The 23,636-nt window shown below is 45.2% G+C and overlaps 1 protein-coding gene across 1 annotated transcript in view; it reads right to left on the bottom strand.

Annotated features, from left to right (window-relative positions):
- Positions 1–4,496: 4,496 nt before the first annotated feature.
- The window catches only part of TNFRSF1B (TNF receptor superfamily member 1B), a 54,716-nt gene continuing 35,576 nt past the window's right edge, over positions 4,497–23,636 (bottom strand). Inside the window, exons 3-10 of the mRNA XM_061601373.1 lie at positions 21,691–21,819; positions 20,146–20,295; positions 16,118–16,211; positions 14,160–14,353; positions 12,332–12,403; positions 9,919–9,956; positions 7,548–7,788; positions 4,497–6,530 (exon numbers count right to left, since the gene is read on the bottom strand). Of these exons, the coding sequence (XP_061457357.1) occupies positions 6,241–6,530; positions 7,548–7,788; positions 9,919–9,956; positions 12,332–12,403; positions 14,160–14,353; positions 16,118–16,211; positions 20,146–20,295; positions 21,691–21,819 (1,208 nt within the window). The 3' untranslated portion in view covers positions 4,497–6,240. The remainder of the gene's footprint in view (positions 6,531–7,547; positions 7,789–9,918; positions 9,957–12,331; positions 12,404–14,159; positions 14,354–16,117; positions 16,212–20,145; positions 20,296–21,690; positions 21,820–23,636) is intronic.

The following is a 23,636-nucleotide window of genomic DNA, read 5'->3' as shown; positions in this document are numbered from 1 at the left end:
AATGTATTTTTGTATATTATTTTCACTCATATATTTTTATGCACACTTTCTCCTAACATACGCATCTGCGTAAACCTTGTTTGGTTGGACAACACCGTTGCAAATTTCGGAAAAATGCGAATTTCGAAGGATGGCTGCACCTTGGTTCTCACGTTGTTCTGGAATGTGCACATTTTATAGATTCGTCTTTCAGTGCAAACCAAATCAAATTTCTTGCCCATCCCTAGTGGTGAGAGCTGCCCTTTATCAGGCATATATCACACCATGGACGTGCACTAGCTGTCTATAGCCACCTAGCTTGTACACATAAAGCCCTAAACAACTGCGCACCAGGTTACTTGAAAGACAGGCGAGACATTTCAATTATTTGCTGAGCGCATTAAGATCAACAAAAGGAGCCTGGTTAGTCTTGCCATGGCCCCGTAATTCCCACCTTGGTATCGACATTCCACCACTTTCGAAGACACACCTATTCACTCTGACATTCCTTTGATCTCTCAACCTGAATGTCCTGTTTTAATTGTGGCACTGATTTAATGGGATGGTTTTATTGTGTATTTGAATGGTGGGTTTTTTTGTAGTGTTGTTTTTCTCTCATTGGGTGTCTCTTGGGTTATGTTAGTCCTGCTCAGAGTAAACCCACTGAAATTAATATACATGACTAACTCAGGCCCATTCATTTCAGTGGGTCTACTCTAAGTAGACCTAGTTGGATGCAACCCACTGGGCTACTTGGAAAGAGGCATTGATTGTTAAACCAGACCAGGGAATAGGGAATAGTAAAGGGAATAGGGGTCTCCTAACAACTCTCAGCAGTTCCCTACAGTTCCCAGGAATCTTATTGGGAAGCCACAATTGTTTAAAGTGACATGGTACAGTTTTAAATGTAGAGCGCAGATGGGGCCAAAGTCACATCCATTGATTTCAGTGGGTCTGAGCAGGGCTAGCACTGGATACAACCCATTGACCACAGATGGAGAGGCACCCATAGGAGGCCCTCCACTGATGATTTTAATGAATGGGTAGGTACATATGGAGACATGAACTACCCCATTCCTTAACCAGGGGTAAAGAACATGTAGCTCTCCAGATGTTGCTAGACTCCTATCATTCTTGACTATTGGCTATGCTGGTTGGGGCTGGTGGGCTTTGGGAGTCCAACATCTAGAGGGCCACATGTTTACAACCCATTGATGGTATTATATTCATAATGATGATGATAATCTACCAGAGCTCCCAGCCTTTTGTCACACTCTGGTCTAGACTAAGTGTCCCTCCATAAAACTTACTGACTGAGCATCATGATTAGCTTGCACAAAACTTATGGCAGTAGTGGTGAACCTCCGGCCTCTGGGTCAGCCCAGGAGTCCAATTTGGCCCATGAGGCCATTTCCCCCAAACCACACCCACCCACCAACTGATGTCACTACTGACATTTAATTCTGCCTTGGCTAAATCACCTGGTGAGTAGGAATGAACGTTTTGTGAAAAAGTGCCCTTTGAAGCATCGCACATGTGCAAGCTACTTCAAAGAGGATTTTGCAGAAGCTTTAAAACAGCTCCTACCCTCCAATTTGCTCAAACAGGAGAGCAGGGGCTGTCTTAAAGTTTTCCCACGGCTCCCTGCACTACTCTCAAGTCTCTGTGAACGAGGAGTTAAAGAGGGAGGGGGAGACTTGCAAAGTGTTTTCCAAGTCTCCTCACATTTTCCTTTTAATTCTTCACAACTGGGGACTTGAAGGAGTAGGAGGGAGACTTGGAAGCAGCTTTTCCAAATCTCCCTCCTCCTCCTCCTTTTAAGTCCGCCGTTGCCGAGATTTAAGAGAAGCTCAAGGGATTTTGAGAGGTGGGCACCCCTGCTCACCTGCCAATCATATGTCATAATGATGCCATGTGATTTGGCCCATGAGGCAGATCCTGATAAGGATCTGGCCCATGGCACCAAAAAGCTTCCCCACCCCCAGCATATGGGGAGGTTAGATGCTATCCATTCTTTACTGAGCATTTGTTCCAACAATTGAGCATTTGTTCCAATTTGTTTATGGGGGGGAGTTATACAATGAACACTCATCCAGATTTGTTTGCAAGATGTTTATGCATCCTCCCCATTTGTTCACCCCATGCTTTTCAATGCATTTTCCCATGACAAACTGCAAAGAGTCGGGGGCAGGGGGTTAAAAGTAGATTAGTTGCACTAGATTTGGATTTGCAACAGAGCATATTAAGTTCTGGAATGTGATAGAATCACCCCAAAGAATATTGACAGTCTGGAAGTACTGCCAGAAACAAAATGGGTCCCATTTTCAATGGCTGGGGTTACCGGAGGGGCAAGAAACAGGTTTAGCTCCCACTCCATTGCTGTTGCTGAGCTCACCCTTTTACTTTCTCCCAGGAAGCAAGGTCTTTTGGTCACAATGGGAGGTGGGGTTGGTCTCACTAAGCCCTGGATGGAGCAAACATAGGAAGCTGCCATATATAGAGTTAGACCAGGGCTGGCGCCAAAGGGCAACCAGGTCGGGCCCTGGCTGAGGGCCCCATGGCCCCTCGTTAGGGTAAGGAGAGTAGTGCTCTCCTGCAATTTGCAGCAGGCTGCCTGCTGCGGATCGCAGGGAGGGAGCTTCCAGGCTGGCCACCCGTTTGCTCGCTCCACCTACCTGTCTCCTGCTGCGCATGCAGGGCTGCCATCAACCAAGATGGCGCCAAAGGCTTCTTTAAGGGGCTCATGCCCCTACCACCATCTTGGTTGATGGTGCATGTGATAGGCATGGGCTCATGTGCGCATAGCACGCATGTGTGCCATCAACCAAGGTGGCAGCAGAGGCATCAGGCTCTTAAGAGAAACCTTGGCCCCCATCTTGGTTGATAGCAGGTTTGTGCCCACAGCGCAACAGACCCCAGCATGCCCAGCACGCCCTGGCAACCAGCATTACCTCAAGGGAGAGGTAGATGGAGCATGTTGCAGGTGGCTGTTGCAAGCCTGCGCAGCAGTGGGGGGATGCCTGGGAACTCCCTCCAGCAATGTGTCACGCATGGTGGAAGGGAGCGCTACCTACCCACCCTAAGAAGGGGCTCTTCAGGGAGAGGTAGGTGGTGCATGCATGAGTGTGCCGGGGCCCAGGGCAGGCTGGTGCCCAAGGGCTTTGGCATGCCTGGAGCCAGCCCAGAGTCAGACTTACTGGTCCATCTAGCTCAGTATTATAAACACTGATTGGCAGGGGTTTCTCCAGGATTCCATTCTGGGTATGTTCCCAGCCCTGCTCAGAGATGCCAGGAATTGAACCTGGGATCTTCTGCATGCAACGCAGATGCTCTACCATGCAGCTATGGCCCTTCCACCAATGGTCCCTGTTCATCCCTATGAACTATGCCTGGGTGCAAGTATGATCAGAGTATGTGAAGATGTGCAAGATACTAAAAATTACAAACAACAGATGGAAGCCAAATCATATTTATTTACACGTAACATAAAGCAATAGACTTGCCGTACGCACCAATTTGACACCTGACTGCTGGGTTTGGGTAATCTAGTTGGTCTGCAGACTCTATCAGACACTGGCAAAATTTGAGGATTTAAAAAAATAATCCGTTAACAACAGCAGCAATGGCTAATCCAAGCAAACCATCGTTTTGTTTCTTGGCAGCTGTCAGGAACGACTTACTTTACTATTTCCCTGAAAACGAAGGAATTGCTCATTTATCAGCTGCTCAAAATCAGAGGTACACAGGGAGTTCAACCCTCAGTCCACCTAACTCAGTATTGTCTGCACTGATTGGCAGCGGCTCTCCAGGGTTTCAGACAGCACGACTCGCCCAGCCCTACCTGGAGATGGCAAGGATTGAACCTGGATTCTTCTCCATGCATAGCAGATGCTGAGCTAGAGCCCTTCCTCCCAGGCAACGGTGGGCTCAGGAGATAAGATGGAGTACATTCCAAAGATTCTGTACATTTTTTCCTCTGGGTCCTATTAAGGAGTCTGCTTTTGTGCTTTCTCACACCCTTTAGTGCAGACATTTCACATCTCTGAAGTGAGCTAATGCATGGGAGGTAAAGGTAAAGGTGTCCCCGCACTTATAGTGCGAGTCGTTTCCGACTCTTAGGGTGACGTCTTGTGACGTTTACTAGGCAGACCGTATATATGGGGTGGGATTGCCAGTTCTGTCCCCGGCCTTTCTTTACCCCCCAGCGTATGCCAGGTACTCATTCTGCTGACCACGGATGGATGGAAGGCTGAGTGGACCTCCACCCTTTTTACCGGAGATTCGACTTCCTCCTTTCGTTGGAATTGAACTCCGGCCGTGAGCAGAGCTTCGGCTGCGTTACCGCTGCTTACCACTTCTGCGCCATGGGAGGTAGAAGGAGTTAAATACTGGCAGATGAAACTGCTTCTTCATCTCTTGCCCAGGAGGACTAAACTTTATTTATTCATCATTTTATTTATATCCGGCCCTTCCTCCCAGTAGGAGTCCAGGGTGGCAAACAAAAGCACTAAAAACACTTTAAAAGATTATAAAAACAGACTTTATAATATATATTAAACAATACATCTTTAAAAACATTTTTTTAAAAGCTTTAAAGCATCTTTTAAAGTAGCTTTAAAAACATATTAAAAAGCAATTCCAACACAGATGCAGACTGGGATAACGTCTCTGCTTCAAAGGCTTGTTGAAATAGGAAGGTCTTCAATAGGTGCCGAAAAGATAGCAGAGATGGCGCCTGCCTAATATTTAAGGGGAGGGAATTCCACAGGGTAGGTGCCGCCACACTAAAGGTCCGTTTCCTATGTTGTGCGGAATGGATCTCCTGATAAAATGGTATCTGCAGGGGTAAGATGGTCTTTCAGGTATCCTGGTCCCAAGCTGTATAGGGCTTTGTACACCAAAACTAGAACCTTGAACTTAAAATTCCCTTTTCTAAACAACTGCTCCTCTCCAGCCCCCACCCCCACAGTAATATAGTACAATTTGTCATAATAACAACAGTTCACCATAACTGCTATGTACTGAAATGGAGAAGCAGGCGAACTGAAATGCCAAGACGTACTGGGGGAAAAGTATATACTGAATTTTTAAAAAAAGTTTTGAAAAACATTCCCTTTGGGCGGCAGAAAGCTATTCTGAAGGAAAGAGAGCTCAAATAATTTAATGATAGCCATGTTGTTGCAGGCTTGGGCCTCAGTGCCTTGAAAACCCAGCCTGCTGTTTAATTCAGATAGCTAGGTCATAGGAAGCTGAATCAGACCTTTGGTCCATCCAGCTCAGGATTGTCTCCACTAACCGGTGGCACCTCTCCAGGGTTTCCAGCAGGGGGCACTCCCAACTACCTGGAGACGTCTGCAACTGAACACTGAGCTACGACTCTTGGCCTGAAGGTACGTAAGATCGTGATGACTGGTCCAGTATTCTCTACACTGACTGGCAGAGGTTCCCCAGGTTTCCAAGACGGGTCCTTCCCAACCCTACCTGGAGATGCTGGGGTTCAAACTTGGGAACTTCCACATGCAGAGCAGGTACTCTACCAGTGAGCTGTGGATGACCCCAATGGACATAGGAAGCTGCCTTATACCAAGTCAGACCATTGATCTACGTTATCTACTTCAGCACTGGCTACACAATGACTGGTGGCAGCAATCCAGGATTTCAGAAATGAGTCTTTCCCAGCCCTCGTGGGGACGCCAGGGACTTAATCTGGGGCCTTCAACGTGCAAAGCATGTGGTCTGCCACTGTGCAACTTCTCTTTCTCAGCAGTTAAAGATACAGACATTTTTTCCCTTCCTTGAGCAGAGCTTGTCTGGGATTTGAACCTGAGATACTGTATCTTGCACCCTAAGCAAGAATGATACATGCAGACCAAAAACCAGGGACAAGGTAGAAGGCGATAAAAAGAAAACAAGATGTTGGCTGGGAGATACGTTTTGGGGTGTCAACCGGGCAAGGAGTCAGAGAGAGAATCATATCACCATAGCTGCCATTTTCAGGCAATCTTGTTGTGATCAAAGCACTCCAGAATACCCGTCACTGTCCTCTTTTCCTGTGGATCACTTACAAATCCTGGAATTAAAATATAGATATATTTTTCACAAGCTTCGTTTTCTACCCAAGTCTTTTCTGTGTTACTATGAAGCACCTGAGGTTCTCAAGCCAACTGCGACAGGCTTGTGATGCTTTTGCAACATAGCAAAAGCTGCTTTGCTGAAAGCCATCCAGCCACTGTGTCCTGTGACATTCCACACGTGCCTTCCTCATGTAGCCTTCATGCCCACATCTTGTACGCCCAATGGAAGTGTCTTTCCTTCATTCTGGTCAAAAACAACCATATTGTCTTCGACCTCGACGGCAATTTGTCCTCCATTTTCTCTATGTAAGGGGCTTTCTTCCTTTGACAGGGGAAGGTTTTCTGGTGAAGGGCAATCTCCGGAATCTGCAGTGGCTGAACCTTTCTGCGACTGGAACGGCAAACTGTGGTCTAAAGGATGACAGACACTGACAGTACAGCTGACGTTGACGTGGGTTCCTCCACTGCTGGATTGCTCTGTCCAAAAAAAGAATTATGGTAATGATGCAGAATTAAAAAAAAAAAATCTAGCAGTGGCAGCTGGTGATCTCTGGAACTGGTGGGGTGGAAGGAAGGGAGGCCAGCAATAGGTGGAGTCAGAGCCAACCAGAAACAAAACATACAGGTGGGGTGGTCATGGTTTATACACAACACTAGTCCTATTCAGAACATACCCACTGAAATTAATGGACCTGTGTCATGTCCCCTAACTTCAGTGGGTCTGCTCTGAGTAGGACTAGCACTGGATGCAACCCATATCCACGCTATCATGCAGCATAAATGCTGGAATGTGCGGTTTCCTGGAAAGGAAATTGTGACTGCTTTACTCCTCTGTAGTTCCTACTGCTGTGAGTAAGCCATGGTTTGGCTGAAAATGTCATCCAAACTCATGCTCGTGCTTTCTGTCAGTCCAGACAAACCACAAACTATAACCAAGGTTTGTTTCTTGGTTTTAAGGCCTGTGGTTTTACGGCCTCAAAGGCAAAGCACACCTGTTCCTTGATATGTGGATAAACAGGAATCCAAAGAAGTTAGGCAGTCCTTATGGTCACATCCACACCATACATTAAAAGCACATTTAACACATATTTAAAGCTCATGGCTTACCTCAAAGAATCATGGGGAAGTGTCGTTTACCTTGCACAAAGCTACAATTTCCAGCAACCTTAACAAACTACAGTTTCTAAGATTCTTTGAGGGAAGCCATGAGCTTTAAATGTGTGTTAAGGGTGCTTGAGATGTATGGTGTGGATGTGACTTTCATTAGCAAAAGTGGAAGTTAATTTTTCTGTTTACCATCTAGGCTGATGAAGAGCTCTGGGGAACTCAAAAGCTTGCACACTATTTTGCAATACTTTGCTTGGCCTAAAAATAAATTTAATAAGAGTATTGCCCTAATTATGGATTTTGGAATATATTTTGTAAGTCACCCAATGAACTCTTTTTGGGCGACTGAAAAATGGAATAAATAATCTGGTCACAGGAGTTTCTTACTTGAGTTTGCACCACTGTGAACCACACAGCTATTCGATGGAGAAGATCTTTCCTGAGTCCTCTCGGTGTCGATTTTTAAAGTGCCCACAGAGCTGATTCCGCTGCTCTTGTCAGACTCAGGTGGGCTATCAAAGGACCCACTGCTTGAGATAGAGCTCTGCAGAAGATTCTGCTTCTCTTGTCCCAGAGCGCCAGTGTCCTGAGGCCAGTTGTTAGGTACCTTTTCGGAAGATAGAAACAGCTAGAAGGAAATTAAGAGGCAGAGATGTCAAGAGAGGTGTTCCGAGAGAGCGAGTCGCCAACGTCACTAGGACAGTGAAAGAGATGTTGGGATCCTGACTTAGAATACCAAGAGGCTACGGAAGATTGCATCCCATATTAGTCCTACTCACAGAAGACCCACTGAACTTAATAGACATGACAAACATAGGTCCATTAATTCTTTGGCTAAACCCCACCGCTGGTATCCAACCCCCAGAAGGCTGCCTATGAGGAAATGTGGCCCTTGGTCGGAAAAGGATTTACCACACCTGCAGTAAAAGGAGGGCATCGTTCTTTCTCTTGGGGAGTTCAAAACTGTCTTGCTTGACAGCTCCGCCTAAATTAGTCTTGTAGACATTTAGCAAAAAGGAGATGCGGAGGAAGGGATCCAGTGGGATCCAGCGTGGAGGAGTTCTGATAATCTAGATTTACCTTTGCCCGAGTATTATCGCTGTATGCTCTTATCAAAAACTCCAGCCAAAGGTTAATGTTTAGCTGACGGCTGACTGCCGCCTGCATTTGGGTTGGGAGGTGCAGTATTCAGGAGCCAGAGTGTACTTTGCCGGGCCTGTGTCATGAGCTGGCATTGTTGGGCAGTTGACGAAAGACCCACAAGGGGCTGACGGGATTTGTAGTCCAAAACATCTGAAAGGCCACCAGGTGGCTGACTGACACCACATCAACACCATACATTTAAAGCACTGTTTTCTCACTTCAACTCTCATGGCTTCCCCCAAAGAATCCTGGGAACTGTAGTTTTTTAAGGGTGTTAAGAGTTGTTGGGAGACCCCTGTTCCCCTTTACAGACCTACAGTTCCCAGAGCAATTTAACAATCAATCCCTCCTCCCAGGGAACTCTGGAAACTGCCACTCTGTGATGGGAAATAAGGGTCATCTAAGAACTCTCTGCATCCTTAACATATTATAGTTCCCAGGATTCTTTGGGGGAAGCCATGACTGTTAAAGAGGTATAACGGTGCTTTAAATGTCGGGTGCAGATGGATCCTTAGGCAGCTCTGAGCTATATGGACCAAGGATTGTATCCAGCTAAGTGTTACTCAGAACAGACCCACAGAAATTAATGGTCGGTGCCCAACAAAGTAGATCCACTACTGCAAGGACTTTTGGTTGTGCAAGAGAACTTCCCCCTCTCTCTCATCTCCCCACACACCTCCCTAAGTCTGTACTGGGTTTTCCCCCCTACACCCCCCCAAGCAGATTTGGGGTGGTCACAGGGAGACGGAGTGACACTGTGCAAGCAGAAATCCTTGCTCTAATAACTATACTTCATTGAATACCACCCAATGGACCTAAGTTAGCTATGTCCATTAATTTCAATGGGTCTACTCTGAGTCAAACTAACGCTGGCTATAACCTTAATGGTCTAACTCTGCATAAGGCAGTTTCCTGTAACCTTCCCTCTCATCTTCTTTAGAACTTGCCTCAAACAGTACTTGTGTTGATGGAGCCTCAAGGCATTATGGGATACTAAAATGGCTCTACGTCTATGTCAGAGGCATTGTGGGTAATTTAAATGACCGCTGGCTCACAGACTCAGTCATCTGACGCCAAGGGACCCATAGCCGGAAGGGAAGGGAAGGGCTCTAGCTCAATGGCAGAGCATCTGTTTTGCATGCAGAAGGCCCCTGGTTCAATCCCTGCTTCTCCAGGCCAGAGAGATTCTCTGTCTGAATGAAACCTTGGAGAGCCACTGCCAAGTCAGAGCAGACAATACTGAGCTAGATGGAACAATTGTCTGACTCAGTATAAGGCAGCTTGCTATGAGGAGGGGCATAGCTCAGTGGTACAGCATCTATCTCATATGCAGGAAGTCCCAAGTTCAATCCCCACCATCTCCAGGCAGGGCTGGGAGGGACCTGCCTGAAACCCTGGAGAGCTGCTGCCAGTCAGTGTAAACAATACTGAGGTTGATGGACCAATGGTCTCACTCAAGTATAAGGCAGCTTCCTATGTTCCAAAATCAGCAGAGGGGCCTTGCTGGGGGCACTAGGGCCGTCTGTGATTTGCAGGAAGGAGCATGCACACTTGGTTAAGTTTCGGGTTTAATTGAAAATGAAAGAGCTTATATAAAGTTCTTTTTTATACTCACCTGTTTTTCCTTGCCACAAGGTGGAGCACAATGTTGGTCTGCCAGGGAGAAAATGACAAATTAGCCTCCCTTCAAGCAAAATAGAAACTGAGGAAACAAAACCCACAGAGGGATGCATGAATGTGTGGATTGCTGCTTCCCTCACTTTCTCATTGTTTCAAACCTTTCAGTTCGGTTCTCCATATTTCTGCATCAATTTGTGATTTTTTAAAAATAGAAGTCCACATGGAAATCATCAGTACATTTCTTCCTGTATAAAGATTTTATATGCAATTTGGCTTAATGTACAAATCTTTGCAAGCATACGTTTCTTTAATGCATTTCTTGCATGTTATTTTCACAGAAATATACATCTTATTCACATTTCCACTGAATTTCCACGTTTTTGGATGCATTATCAGGTTGCAGAACTGCATCAGAAAATTCAGAGAAGTGCTGTGTTCGCTTCACATATTCTTTCAGTGCAAATGAGGTAGGCTGGGTTGCATTAAAAGGCAAACCAAACTGAATTTCTTCTGCATTCCTAATCCCACACCAGATACTCCTCTCACAAGTTATTTCTTTAATCAGGAAAGCATCTGCCCCTTGTGAAGGAGTAGATTCATAGCCTAATGCCATCTGCGGGAAGGAATAACATTGTTTTTATTCCCTACTGGGTGAGAAATCAAAAACCTACCCTGCCATTTTTGGAGTAAATATTAGAAAGAGACCCAACTGCTCTGCCTGATCTGACTAGGGTGATGCATGCCTTGGTTACATCCCGCTTAGACTACAGTAACGCGCTCTACGTGGGGCTGCCTTTGAAGAATGTTCAGAAACTTAAATTGATACAAAGAGTTGCAGCCAGAGTGCTAACCGGGGCTGGTTACAGGGACCATACAACCCCCCTGTTACAACAGCTCCACTGGCTGCCAATTTGTTTCCGGTCACAATTCAAAGTGCTGGTTTTGACCTACAAAGCCCTATACGGCTCAGGTCCAGGCTATTTGACAGATCGTATCTCCCTACATGAACCTGTCTGGGATTTGAGATCTTCAGGTAAGGCCCTTCTTGTGCTCCCCACACCTTCGCAAGAACATATGATGCGGACACGAGATAGGGCCTTTTCGGTGGCCGCCCCTAGGCTATGGAACTCCCTTCCGAGTGAGGTGCGATTAGCTCCCTCCTTGCCGTCTTTCCGGCAACAAGACTGTTTTATTTCAACGGGCATTTGGGATAGAGAACAACCAAGATTAAATGTCATAGAATTGGTGTCTACAGTATATGATTTTATTATTTTAAATTGTCCGCTGTTTTTAACGTATGTTTTATGGTTTTTAATTTTTCTCATAGTTTAATTCTATTTTAATTGTATATTTCTGCATGTTTTAATGGTGTTGTTTTTAGTTGTAAGCCACTCTGAGTCCTATTGGGAGAAGGGCAGGGGAGAAATAAAGTTTATTATTATTTATTATTATTATTAACTGCTCTCAAATGCCAAATGCAGGAAATGGAGACAATAGTCAAGAAATCAGAAGAAGGCTAGGACTGGGGAGGGCAGCTATGAGAGAACTAGGAAAGGTCCTCAAATGCAAAGATGTATCCCTGAACACTAAAGTCAGTATCATTGAGACCATAGTATTCCCGATCTCTATGTATGAATGTGAAAGTTGGACGGTGAAAAAAAGCGGGTAAGAGAAAAATCAACTCATTTGAAATGTGGTGTTGGAGGAGAGCTTTGCGCATGCCATGGACTGCAAAAGAGACAAATACTTGGGTGTTAGAACAAATTAAACCAGAACTATCACTAGAAGCTAAAAGGATGAAACTGAGGTTCTTATAATTTGGACACATAATGAGAAGACATGATTCACTAGAAAAGACCATAATGCTGGGAAAAACAGAAGGGAGTAGAAAAAGAGGAAGGGCAAACAAGAGATGGATTGATTCCATAAAGGAAGCCACAGACCTGAACTTACAAGATCTGAACAGGGTGGTTTATAACAGATGCTATTGAAGGTCACTGATTCATGGGGTCACCATAAGTTGTCATCGACTTGAAGGCACATAACAACAACAGTGAGAACAACAAAGAGAAAGTAGAGGACGGAAGGGTTCAGGGTTGTCATCCCTAGTGGCAAGGCAGAAAGAGGGAGAGAGGTGAAAAAGTAGGCAGGAGAGAACAGGCAGGAAGGAGTCAGGCATAGAACTGCATAAGGGAAGACAGGGCATATAAAACAAAACAGAGGAGCCTTGCAATGAACAGGGGCCACAGAACTTTTTGAGTAAGTTCCCCACCAGAGGGGTGCTCTGAGTACAAGAGACCACCTGAAGGTCCGAGGACTCCTGGGACCAGAGGGAGGGACAGAGCTGACTTGAGGTCTAGTTATTTTGTCAGGAGTCTGTTACGCTCCATCCTTTAATCACATCTTACCTTTTTTCCTGAAAGCAAAACAGATAACTCCAATCAGTGTGAAAACGGCAAACATCACTCCGGCCACCCAACCTGGAAACAACAACAACAACAATGCCAGCAACTCCTCCAACGCAAAAGCAGAAAAGCACAACTTCCAGGCATCCCTCCCTGTTGAAGAGCACTGAGGTTAAGATGTCAGACTTCTGGAAATTTTGAAGCCACAGAGAAGAAATATGGTGCATTGGCAAGGGAGATTTGGTTAGCAAAATCGAACTGATGGTGGAAATTGAACTACTTGCAACCCTTACCTCACAGAAACTTGATTTATCACTTTATGAAGAAGTGTCTCAAGTTAGATCTGGGCCCTCAAAATCAAATTAGGGTTAAGGGTTGTATCTAATGCTAGTTCCACTTAGTGTAGATCCACTGAAATTAATGTCCATAGCTAACTTAGGTCCATTACCTTCAATGGGTCTACTCTGAGTAAGATGTAGTTGGCTGCAATCCAAAGTGTCCAGTTCTGTGTTCTGTTGTGGCTGTTAGGAAATGATAACAACGAACATTTTTATAGCACTTTGAAGTGCTCAGAGCACTCTACAGGCGTTGTTCAGTTGTGAACCTAATTTATTTATTTATTAGTTAGATTTCCTACTCATCCTTCCCAAGTCCCAGGGCAGGTTACAGCAATATAATCACACAGTTATAAAAAAAAGTAAAACCAAACAGAACAGTATGGATTCAACAAAAGAGATTGGCAAAATACTTTTATGGGATTTGGGAGTTGAGATGGATGATTTCAAGGAATCCCCTTTCCAGCCTCTGATTTGGGATCTGCAAAAGAAGAAACCTGCTCTGCTGGTCTAACTAGTTCCATTCATAAATTAACGGACTCAGCCAAGTCTTTAAAGTGCCTCCATTAACAAGTTTTAGAATCAGCCAGGGAAGCCATGTGGGCTATTAAGATCTCTTTCAGAAGAGAAGCCTCCTTCGCAACAAGGAATTAGTTTGTGTCTCTGTGTGGGAGTTAGTCTGAGGAAAAACTGGGAGCTGAAAAGAGACAGAGAGGTCTGTTTGCTCTGCATCTGAAGTAATCCCAAAAGCTATGGGTGATGGGGGGCAAGGTCTGATGGCCTGTTAATGGGGAGAACCCCTCCATCTTAAGCTCCAGCTCTGAAAATGCATAAATAAACCATAAACTGAATCCTAAAGACACCACAGTCTCCACTGACCACCTTTGCAAGGAAACCAAATCCTGGGTAAGTGGTAGCACCCAAGCCTCCATTCCTCACACTTCTGAGGTTGGAGGACCTACCAAGAAAGCCCCCTCTGTAGATCTTAACATCTAAGAGGGTCTGTAGGGATGGAGGCAACAACTCTATATAAGTTGGTATTATTCCGTTTTGTAAATTGGGGGAGGGGAGGCACACTGGTATAGCCAAGCAAGGCCTACGCAGAGTAGACCCACTGAAATCAAGGACCCTAAGTCAGTCATGTCTATTAACTTCAGTGAGTTTATCCCAGGGAGGACTAGACTGGATACAACCCTGAGGCCTGGAGTGAGTGGCTTGGCGAATGCCTCCTAACAAGTTCATAGCAGAGGCATTATTCAAACCAGGGACTTCTTGATTTTGTAGGTGAGATACGAAATACCAAGGAAGGACAGGTCTTCTGTCCCACAGTGCTCACAATCAAATATTTGGCATGGGAGAGAACATTAACATAGGTAACTTCCCTATATTAAACCTGGAACCTGTCACTAAGCTCTGACCCCTCCCCAACAGAGCAGGGACGCCCCCAGCTCATTTAGTACACCCCTGAGGACTTAAGTTCAGCCACCGACGCTCACCAGCAACAGAAGAAATGTCTGCTGGATGGTCTTGTTGAAGCTGCTGGCTGTTCCGTGTTGGACTCCTGGTCACCAAGCGGCTTCTTCCAGTGACTGTAGTGCTCTCAGCCACTGTTAGGATGTCGACAGGCATGCCAAGATCATTGCAAATGGCATCGTTGGTGCTGTTTCCAGGAGAGATTTCCGATTTACAGCTGCAAGGAACAAGCAAACAGGGCAGATTTTACAGGGGGAAATGAGAACTCCTGGAAGACTGCCCTAATGGAAATTAAAAGAATGGATTGTACCCAACTATGTTTTATTCAGAGTAGGCTCATTGAAATGTATGGACCTATGTTAGTTGTGTTCATTCATTTCAATGGGTCTATTCTGAATAGGGCTAGCAATGGGTAAGTTCTGCTCCATCCTTTGGAGCAGAGACCTTATTCCACCCTGTGTTTGTGTTGGAATTGCTTTTAAAGATGTTTTTAAAGCTTTTTTTTTTTTTTTTTTAAAGATGTTTTTAAAGACTTTTTGTTTTAATTTATTTTAATGTCTGTTTTTATGATGTTTTAAATTTTATGTGTGTGTTTTCGTTTGCCACCCTGGGCTCCTACTGGGAGGAAGGGCAGGATATAAATTTAAATTTAGATAATATCAGTAGCAGTAGTGGTAGTAGTCGTTGACCCTCAGTTAGTCATGGTCACTAATCTCAGTGGGTCTGTTCTGCGTAGGACTAGCATTGGATATAACCCATAACCCAGTCTTTCCCAAACTTTAGGTCCCCAGATGTTGCTGGACTACAATTCCCATCATTCCTGACCGCTGGTCATGCTGGCTGGAGCTCATGGGAGTTGCAGCCCAACCACATCTGGGGAACCGAAGGTTGGGAAAGGCTGTCATAACCCATAGGACTAAACTCTAACAGGGTCTAATAGCAGAGCACTTGCCTGGCATGCAGAAAGTCCCAGGGCCCAGCCTTCTCCAACACGGTGCCCTCCAGATGCTCTGTACAACACCCATAACTCCTGACCACTGCTATACTGGCTGGGGCTGATGAGAGTCAAAGCCCAACAACATCTGGAGTGCGCCCGGTTGGAGAAGGCTGCCCTAGCCCTCTCCAGCTAAAAGAATCAGCTAGCCCAGGTGAAGGAAATCTTTGGCCTTCCAGACGTTGCTGAACTACAACTGCCATCCTCCCAGGCCATTTGCCAAGCTTGCTGGGGCTGATGGGGGTGATAGTTCAGCAACATCTGGAGGGCCAAAGGTTCCCCACACCTGGAACAGAACTTAGATACAACTCCTAGGAATTGTTTTTTTACTCAGGGGGTGGCTGTAGTATCCCACAAAACTCGTCACAGATTGTCTGTTGGAATTTGTACTGTAAACGAGCCTTTGCCAGCCACTGGTGCTGGCTGGAACGGGTGGGAATTCTAGCCCAAAGCATCTGGACAGCACCCGTTGGCAACAGCTGCTCTAGAACAAAGCGTTGTTTGGAGTTGTTTTTGGTTGGTATGCATATTATTATTTATATCTCTTGATGGCATATTTTGAAAGAGACCTGGGTCTTGCTTTCTCAGTATTCAGCTTTGAAAAACAGAGGTTTAGAAGAGGCTTTACAAGAACTTTAGAAAAATTCATGGAAGATCAGGCTATCAGTGGCTACTAACCCTCATAGCTATGTTGTACCTTCTCTGTTGCAGGCAGTATGCTTCTGAATACCAGTTGCTGGAACCTGTGGGAAGGGAACGTGCTCTTGGGCTCAGGTCCTGCTTGCGGGCTGCCCAAGGGCACCTGGGTGGCCACCATATGAACAGGATGCTGGACTAGATGGGCCAGCGGCTTGATCCAGCAGACTCTTTGTACGTTCTTAAAAGATACCCCTCCCCTCCTCCCCCCAAGGAGGAGGATCACTGCCACAGTTTGCAAAGAGGCCAGCTCTGCATCTTCATACAAGAAGGCAAGACTGGGCGACTTACATCCTGTGGGGCCTGCAGGTGGCGCTGTGGGATTCCACATCTGAAAATGTGCCCGGACCGCAGGGCACACACTGCACATCGCTGTTTTTTGTGCCTGTAAACAAATGGACATTTTCAGAGTTCCTGTTAGCCACGTCAGGAGAAATACGAGAGAGGGAAACAGCTAATGTTTTAGAGCAGAATCGAAGGTTTGGAAGGGACCTTGAAAGGCCATCTAGTCAACAATCTATCAATGCAGAAAACCCACCGCTACAGCATATGGATGTCCAACCCCAATTGCCCCAACCAGATGAACCAAAATATCCAGATTCCTATCTTTCTTTAAAAAAAGAGAGTATGTTTTGTAGAAGTTGAGATACGAGACAAAGTGTTATATCCAACTTAAGTTCTATTCAAAGTAGACCAAGGCCACATTCACACCATACATTTATTCCACTGTTATTCTATTTTAAACAGTCATGGCTTCCCCCAAAGAATCCTAGGAAGGGTAGTTTGTGAAGGGTGCCAAGTGTTGCTAGGAGACACCCTCTTTCCCTCACAGAGCTACAGTTCCCAGCGTTCCCTGGGTAGAGGGGCTGACTGTTAAGCCACTCCGAATATTATATCTCTGTGAGCAGAACAGGTTTCTCTAAACAACTCTCAGCACCCTTCACAAACTACACTTCCCAGGATTCTTTGGGGGAAGCCGTAACTGCTTAAAGTGGAATAACCGTCTGATGTGAACGTGGTCTGAAATGTAGTTGGGTGCAACTCGCAGAGTGGCCAACTGGACACCGTACTCAAGACAATGTCTGGCCAAAGCAGCACAGAATGGCACCATTACGTCTTGCAATCCATCCGCACGGCCAGTACATGCCATTGCCTCACCACTGCCCCCCCCACTCCTCCTCTTCTCCTCAGACCTCCCCAGCTTACTTTAAAACATTTTGCTACTGCTAAGGCAGCGGTGGCACCAATGGTTTCTCTGCCTTGCTCTGAGGAAGGGGGTCCCTCCTCAGAACGAGGCATTCTAAGCAGGACAGCGCCTGTGCTTACCGCCTGCCACGGTGGGTAGAAAATCTTGGTTTTTTTTAAAAAAAAAAAATTAAAAGGTTGATGTTCCAAAGTAACTTTTAAAAAACGTTAAAAAACTTTACAAAATTAACTTTTAAATTTTTTAGTATTTCTTTGCCTAGAGCCATAGCAGTTTCACCGGCTCTCTGCCGTATTCCAAATCTCTCCCCGCATTATCGGCCACTGCTCTTTCCTGTCTCTGTGTTAACTTCCCCTTCCTGTCAGTGAACTTTGCACAACAATAAAGTGTTTGCAGTGTGCAGATCAGAGATTATTCTCCTCCCCTGTCCCTGCTTTGCCGCCTTGCCCTTGAAAGCTTTCTCCTGGTGCCTCGTTCCTGCCTGTCGGGCTTCCTGCTATGATCTGTACCTGCCTAAGGCCTCATCTGCACCATACCTTTAAAACAGTATTATAACACTTTAGACAATCATGGCTTCCCCCAAAGAATTCTGGGAGCTGTAGTTTGTCAGGAGACCCCTCTATTCTCCCCACAGAGAGTGGTCCTTCTTCCCAAGGAACTCTGGGAATTGTAGCTCTGTGGGGAGAATAAGAACTCTCAGCACCCTTCCCAAGCTACCCTTCCCAGGATTCTTTGGGGGAAGCCATAACGGTTAAAGTAGTGTGATACTGCTTTAAATGCATAGTACAGAAAGGCTTTAATTGCCTTTTGGGAATTGATCTCTGCTTAGAATCACAGAATCAGAGAATAGTAGAGTTGGAAGGGGCCTATAAGGCCATCAAGTCCAATCCCCTGCTTGCCTATAGAAGGGCCACAGGTCCAGGACAATTTAGTACTAACTGTGTTGTCTTCCACTTAGTTTCAAGACACTTCAAAGCCCTACATTATTTTATTTACCACTACATTAGTGGTAGGAAACCTCTGGTTCTCCAGAAGTTGTTGGAATCTAACTCCCATCAGCCCCCACCCAGCGTGGCCAATGGTGAGGGAATATGTAAATGTAAAAGTACTGCCTTCAAGTCGATTCCAGCTTATGGTGACCCTCTGAAGAGGGTTTTCATGAGGCTGAGAGGCAGTGACTGGCCCAAGGTCACCCAGTGAGCTTCATGGCTATGTGGGGATTTGAACCCTGGTCTCCCAGGTCGTAGTCCAACACCTTACTTAACCACTACACCAGAGGGCCACAAATTCCAAACCCCAGATAATGAACTGCTCTAAATGATCTGTAACTATGGATGGGTGAATATGTTAATGTTTATTTCTGTCACTTTCTCAGGTTGCAATTAAAAAAATGAAAATTCATCAGCATTTTAGTGCACATTTCTCCTAACAACCTCATTCTTGTATTTTTATGATTTATTAGATTTATATCCTGCCCTTTCTCTCAGTAGGAACCCAGGAGGACTACAAAGTTGTATGCACTTTGACATGCACATTTTCGCAAGCAATTTCCTCTATTACGGATGTGTTTCTGTATGTGCGCTCCATTGACCTATGCATTTTTAGATACACTTTTGTCTATGCATTTCTGCACACACGAGTTGGCTCTAGAACTGCATTGCAAAATGCAGAGAAGTGCAAATTTTGAAGGCTGGCAGTGTTTCTGTTCACATATTGTTTGGGAAAGTGCGAATTCAGTAAGTTCATCTTTAAATGTGAACCAAATCAAATTCCCCCCCCCTTCTCTACCTGTGACCAAGGTGTCTTAGGAACTGCCTCTCCTATAATATTATTATTTCATTTATTCACCTGGTCGAGATTTGAGGCCCTCCTCATTGCCCCGTTGCCCAAAGAAGAGTGGTTGCCAGGCACCAATGAGTGTGCTTTTTCATACATAGCGCCTAAACCGTGGGCTGTAGCTCAATGGGAGAGCACATACTTTGTATATAGAAGATTGTGCGTTCATTCCCCATTTAACCATATAGCCTGGCAGCTAAGAGACTCATGGCTAGCAAGACTAGATAAGTTTCGGCCTGTTTCTCTGTCCACTTGTGGCATGATGTGACCTTCCACCAAAAAGGAAATCAGCTGTTGGGTTTACAATGCCAAAGGACTTCAAATGAGAAATAAGGAAAACAAAGTTGAATACTTTATTAAATAAATAAATAAATAAAGGATTACATTAATTAATTAAGGGGATTAAATAACGGATAGACAAACAGGGTACAACCATTTAAATGGACCCAAATTATTTATGTTCATTAACTTCAATGAGTCGACTCTGAGTGGAACAAGTGTTGGGTCCAACCCACTGTTATCATGACCTTCTTTCCAATGACGTTGTTTTTAAATGTTCCCATTATGTGTTTTAAAATTGCTGAAACCTGCCCTGGGACCTCTGCGTGAAGGACAGGTAATAATAACTACCACTACTACTACTATTGTTGTTGTTGTTTCATTCACTGTATCAGAAAACACACACACAAAGTATTGTGGCCCCTTAAAGATGCTGCGATTTCTTTTGACACAATAAATCTGTTTCTTTAAGGCAGGGGTGGGGCGACTTTCCAGCATGCATGCCACGTTCCCTCCTGGGCAGCCTGCCAGGGTCCATGGGCCAGCAGTGGGCAGGGCCAGAGGCAAAAGTGGGTGGAGCAATGGTGGCCACCCCTGCTACCTTTCACGTTGCTGGACACCAACTCTCATGACTGTCAGCCATTAGCCATGCTGACTAGAGCTAATGGGAGTTGTAGATCTGGAGGGCCACAGATCTCCTACTCCAGTCAGACACAAGTTAGGCACACACCCCTACCTCCGTTCTCTATCCTGGCAAGTAGGAGTGATCATCACAGCCCACGGGAAAGCACTCGAGGAAGGTGACCAACATGAACGGTGAGGGCCGAGGCCCAATGGGGCAGGGCCTGAAGGCCCTTTAGAGAGACCTGGGGAGCTGCACTCCGCCCCCAGTGCTAAGGTTCCCCAACTGCAGCTTTAAGGCACTGGAAGGTGCTTGTTTTTGCATCTACTGTGACCAATTGTCACTTGCAGGGCGGAGGGAGAGACTGCTGAGACTTACCTGGTTTTGCAACTCCCTGGCCTCTTTGGCACTGCTGGTATGGCTGGCACCGGAAGCAGATCCCAGAGTGCAGCAGGCTGCAGAACCGGTGAGGAGGACACCAGCATAGTCGGTCTTGCATCTTTTTGCACTCCCTCACTTCGACAAATCCTAATTTCAGGGAAGAAATATTAGACATCAGGTGGCTGCAGAATGGCTGAAAGCAGAGCCCTCAAATTACTGGAAGGGAGGGGCACAACGTCCTTGCAGGGATTACCCAACTTTAATTAATTTGGTGGGAGTCAGGAGGAGGAGTTTTATGGATTCTATGAAGGCCCCATCTCTTCCCCAGCTCAGGGGCTGAGCACCCACTTTGCACACAGAAGGTCCCAGGCCCAATCCCTGGCATCTCCAGGCAGAGCTGAGAGAGACCGCTATCAGAAAGCCTGGAGAGGCTCTGCCAGTCATGGCAGACAGTACTGAGCTAAGTGGACCAAGGGTCTGACTTGGTATAAGGCTGTTTCCTGTACTGAATAGCTTTTTCATTTAGAACCATGAGGACTCGAATCTTACTTTATCTTTAAGGGAAGCGGCACAAACTTTGCATGTAAAAGGTTCCAAGCTCAATCCCTGGCAGCTCCAGGAAGGGCCAGGGAGAGGCCCCTGTCTGAAACCCTGGAGAGCTGCTACCAGTCAGTGTAGGTAATATTGAGCTAGATAGACCAAAGTTCTATCTAGCTCAGCATATAAGGCAACTTCCTACATTCTTAATTAGAGGAAAGAACCAAACAGAAAGAAGACTCATCTACTTATCCTCAACACTAGGAGGGATGGAATGATCGGTTCTCTCAATCTTTCATTTTCCTAACCTTAAATTCTAGATGCATTTCGGGATGCAGTTTTGACCACATTTTTACACATTTTTGCAAGCCATTTATTATAATATAACACATTTTTTGTATGTTATTTTCACCAAGCTATTTATTTTGTGCACACATTCCCCTAATTTATGCATTTTTGTAAACATTGCTCCGTTTGGAGAACTTCATCGCAAAATTCAGATAAGTGTGACTCTCAAGCGAAAGCTGATTTTTTGTTCTCTGTTGTTTCGGAAAGTGAGGCTTTGATCAACGTGGCTTGAAAGGCGCACTCGGTTGAATTTCCCCCCATCCCTAATCACTATATTGACTTTATTTATATGTTGCCTTTCCTCCCAATGTTACTGCACCATTGCTGCCTGGAGGAACACACTTGCACTCTAGTGCAAAATAATAAAAATAAAAACGGAGTATTTGTGGTATGAAAAGTTGCAAGATTTCTGCAGGATGTTATGCAAACGCACTGGTTGGAAACGGAGCAGTATGCCCTCCCTGATACTTTCACAGGCACAAACAGTATGGAAAGCGGGATTGCGTAAAACCAGCCCGGTACGATCATGAGCCCAAATCCTCCCAAATTCACAACAAAAAGGTTGCCTGAAGGAGGTCCATAAGCAGAGAGGGCTTGCGTTGCATCGTCACTTCTCACCTTCGTAGCCTCCAAACCCAAACTAGCAAACACCAGTACCTTTTTTGCATGGTGGAGAACAGCTAAAACAGCGTTCAGCTTTGCTCCAGGCATGAGTATACATCCCCTCGTCACACTCTTCACATTTTGTGTCAGTGGTCTCACTGCAGCTCTGAAGCACACGGAAACCTGCAAGACGGACACGGAAAAACACCTCTGTTAGAAGGAAAGGCTGGAAACGGAAGCCATGCATGCGAAACGTTGCTTCCTCAATTCAGCCTCTTCAGTGCTGCAGAAGTTATTATGTTTCTGCAATCAGCTGATTGCAGAATCGATGAGTGGATTCCACAATCAGACCCTTGACATAGTCTGTATTATCTGGCAATGGCCATGTCCCTGGTCAAGATCTTACTACAAGTAAGTCCCATCCAGCAAAGGCCACCTGCAACTGTACCTTTGATGAATAGAGTCTTTCTTGAAGCTACAGAAGCTGTAATCAGTTCTGGTCACTCACAGGCATTTCTTAATTTTTATAGGAATAGCTGGTTTCTGTTCCGGGCAGGGCAGGGGGGTCATTAATTTCCTTTTTGCAGCCAAAGCAAGCATTCTTTTCTCTCTTTTTTACATTTTTATTTTTTATGTGTACAATTTTCCAATGTTACAATTGCAGTTTTACAGAAGCAAAAAATTATAGACCGATAGCTCTGGAAACTAGTAATCAACCTCACCGGCCTCCTCCCCAGCAGAAAACAACAACAGTGTTATCAAGATCCAATTAAGGGGCAGCTAACTGACACCATGTTCGTAAAGATATGAAAGACCGGGGGGGGGGGAAACAGAAGAAACAGGTTTCCTCCCCAATGTTTTTTTTGGGGGGAGGGGGGAAGAACCAGAGATATTTGGGGGGGAAACAGAAAAAGGGTTTTTTTAAAAATTGGGGGGGGGTTCTGGGCCTTCACATTTCTATATGTGTCTATTGAACTACAAATAAGGAGGAAGCTTCTAATTAAAGGTACATTCACCCTGAAAAGCCCAAAGGTGCTTTGCCAGTCCACACTGGGCTAGTAATGCAATTACATCCAACAACTGAAAAATCAGCATGAACCAGGTCTTTAAAACGACAGAGGGATGACACAGAAACTGGCCAATTGTAACTGGCCAATTGCCACGAAAATCCAACACGGTCACATTTGACTTCAAAAGAGGAAACTTCACAAAAATGAGGGGATTGGTAAAAAGAAAGCTGAAAAACAAAGTCCAGAGGGTCACATCACTCCAAAATGCTTGGAAGTTGTTTAAAAACACTATATTAGAAGCTCAACTGGAGTGCATACCGCAGATCAGAAAAGGTACCGCCAGGGCCAAGAAGATGCCAGCATGGTTAACGAGCAAAGTCAAGGAAGCTCTTAGAGGCAAAAAGTCTTCCTTCAGAAAATGGAAGTCTTGTCCGAATGAAGAAAATAAAAAAGAACACAAACTCTAGCAAAAGAAATGCAAGAAGACAATAAGGGATGCTAAAAAAGAATTTGAGGAGCACATTGCTAAAAACATAAAAACCAACAACAAAAAATTCTATAAATACATTCAAAGCAGGAGACCATCTAGGGAGACAATTGGACCCTTGGATGATAAGGGAGTCAAAGGTGTACTCAAGAACGATAAGGAGATTGCAGAGAAGCTAAATGAATTCTTTGCATCTGTCTTCACAGTGGAAGATATAGGGCAGATCCCTGAACCTGAACTAACATTTGCAGGAAGGGATTCTGAGGAACTAAGACAAATAGTGGTAACGAGAGAGGAAGTTCTAAGCTTAATGGACAATATAAAAACTGACAAATCACCAGGCCCGGATGGCATCCACCCGAGAGTTCTCAAAGAATTCAAAGGTGAAATTGCTGATCTGCTAACTAAAATATGTAACTTGTCCCTCGGGTCCTCCTCCGTGCCTGAGGACTGGAAAGTGGCAAATGTAACGCCAATCTTCAAAAAGGGATCCAGAGGGGATC

Source organism: Rhineura floridana, chromosome 18 (genome assembly GCF_030035675.1).
Source record: "Rhineura floridana isolate rRhiFlo1 chromosome 18, rRhiFlo1.hap2, whole genome shotgun sequence".
Lineage (NCBI taxonomy): Eukaryota > Metazoa > Chordata > Lepidosauria > Squamata > Rhineuridae > Rhineura > Rhineura floridana.
Note: the sequence above shows the minus strand (reverse complement) of the source record. Positions and strands in the feature narration are given on the sequence as shown.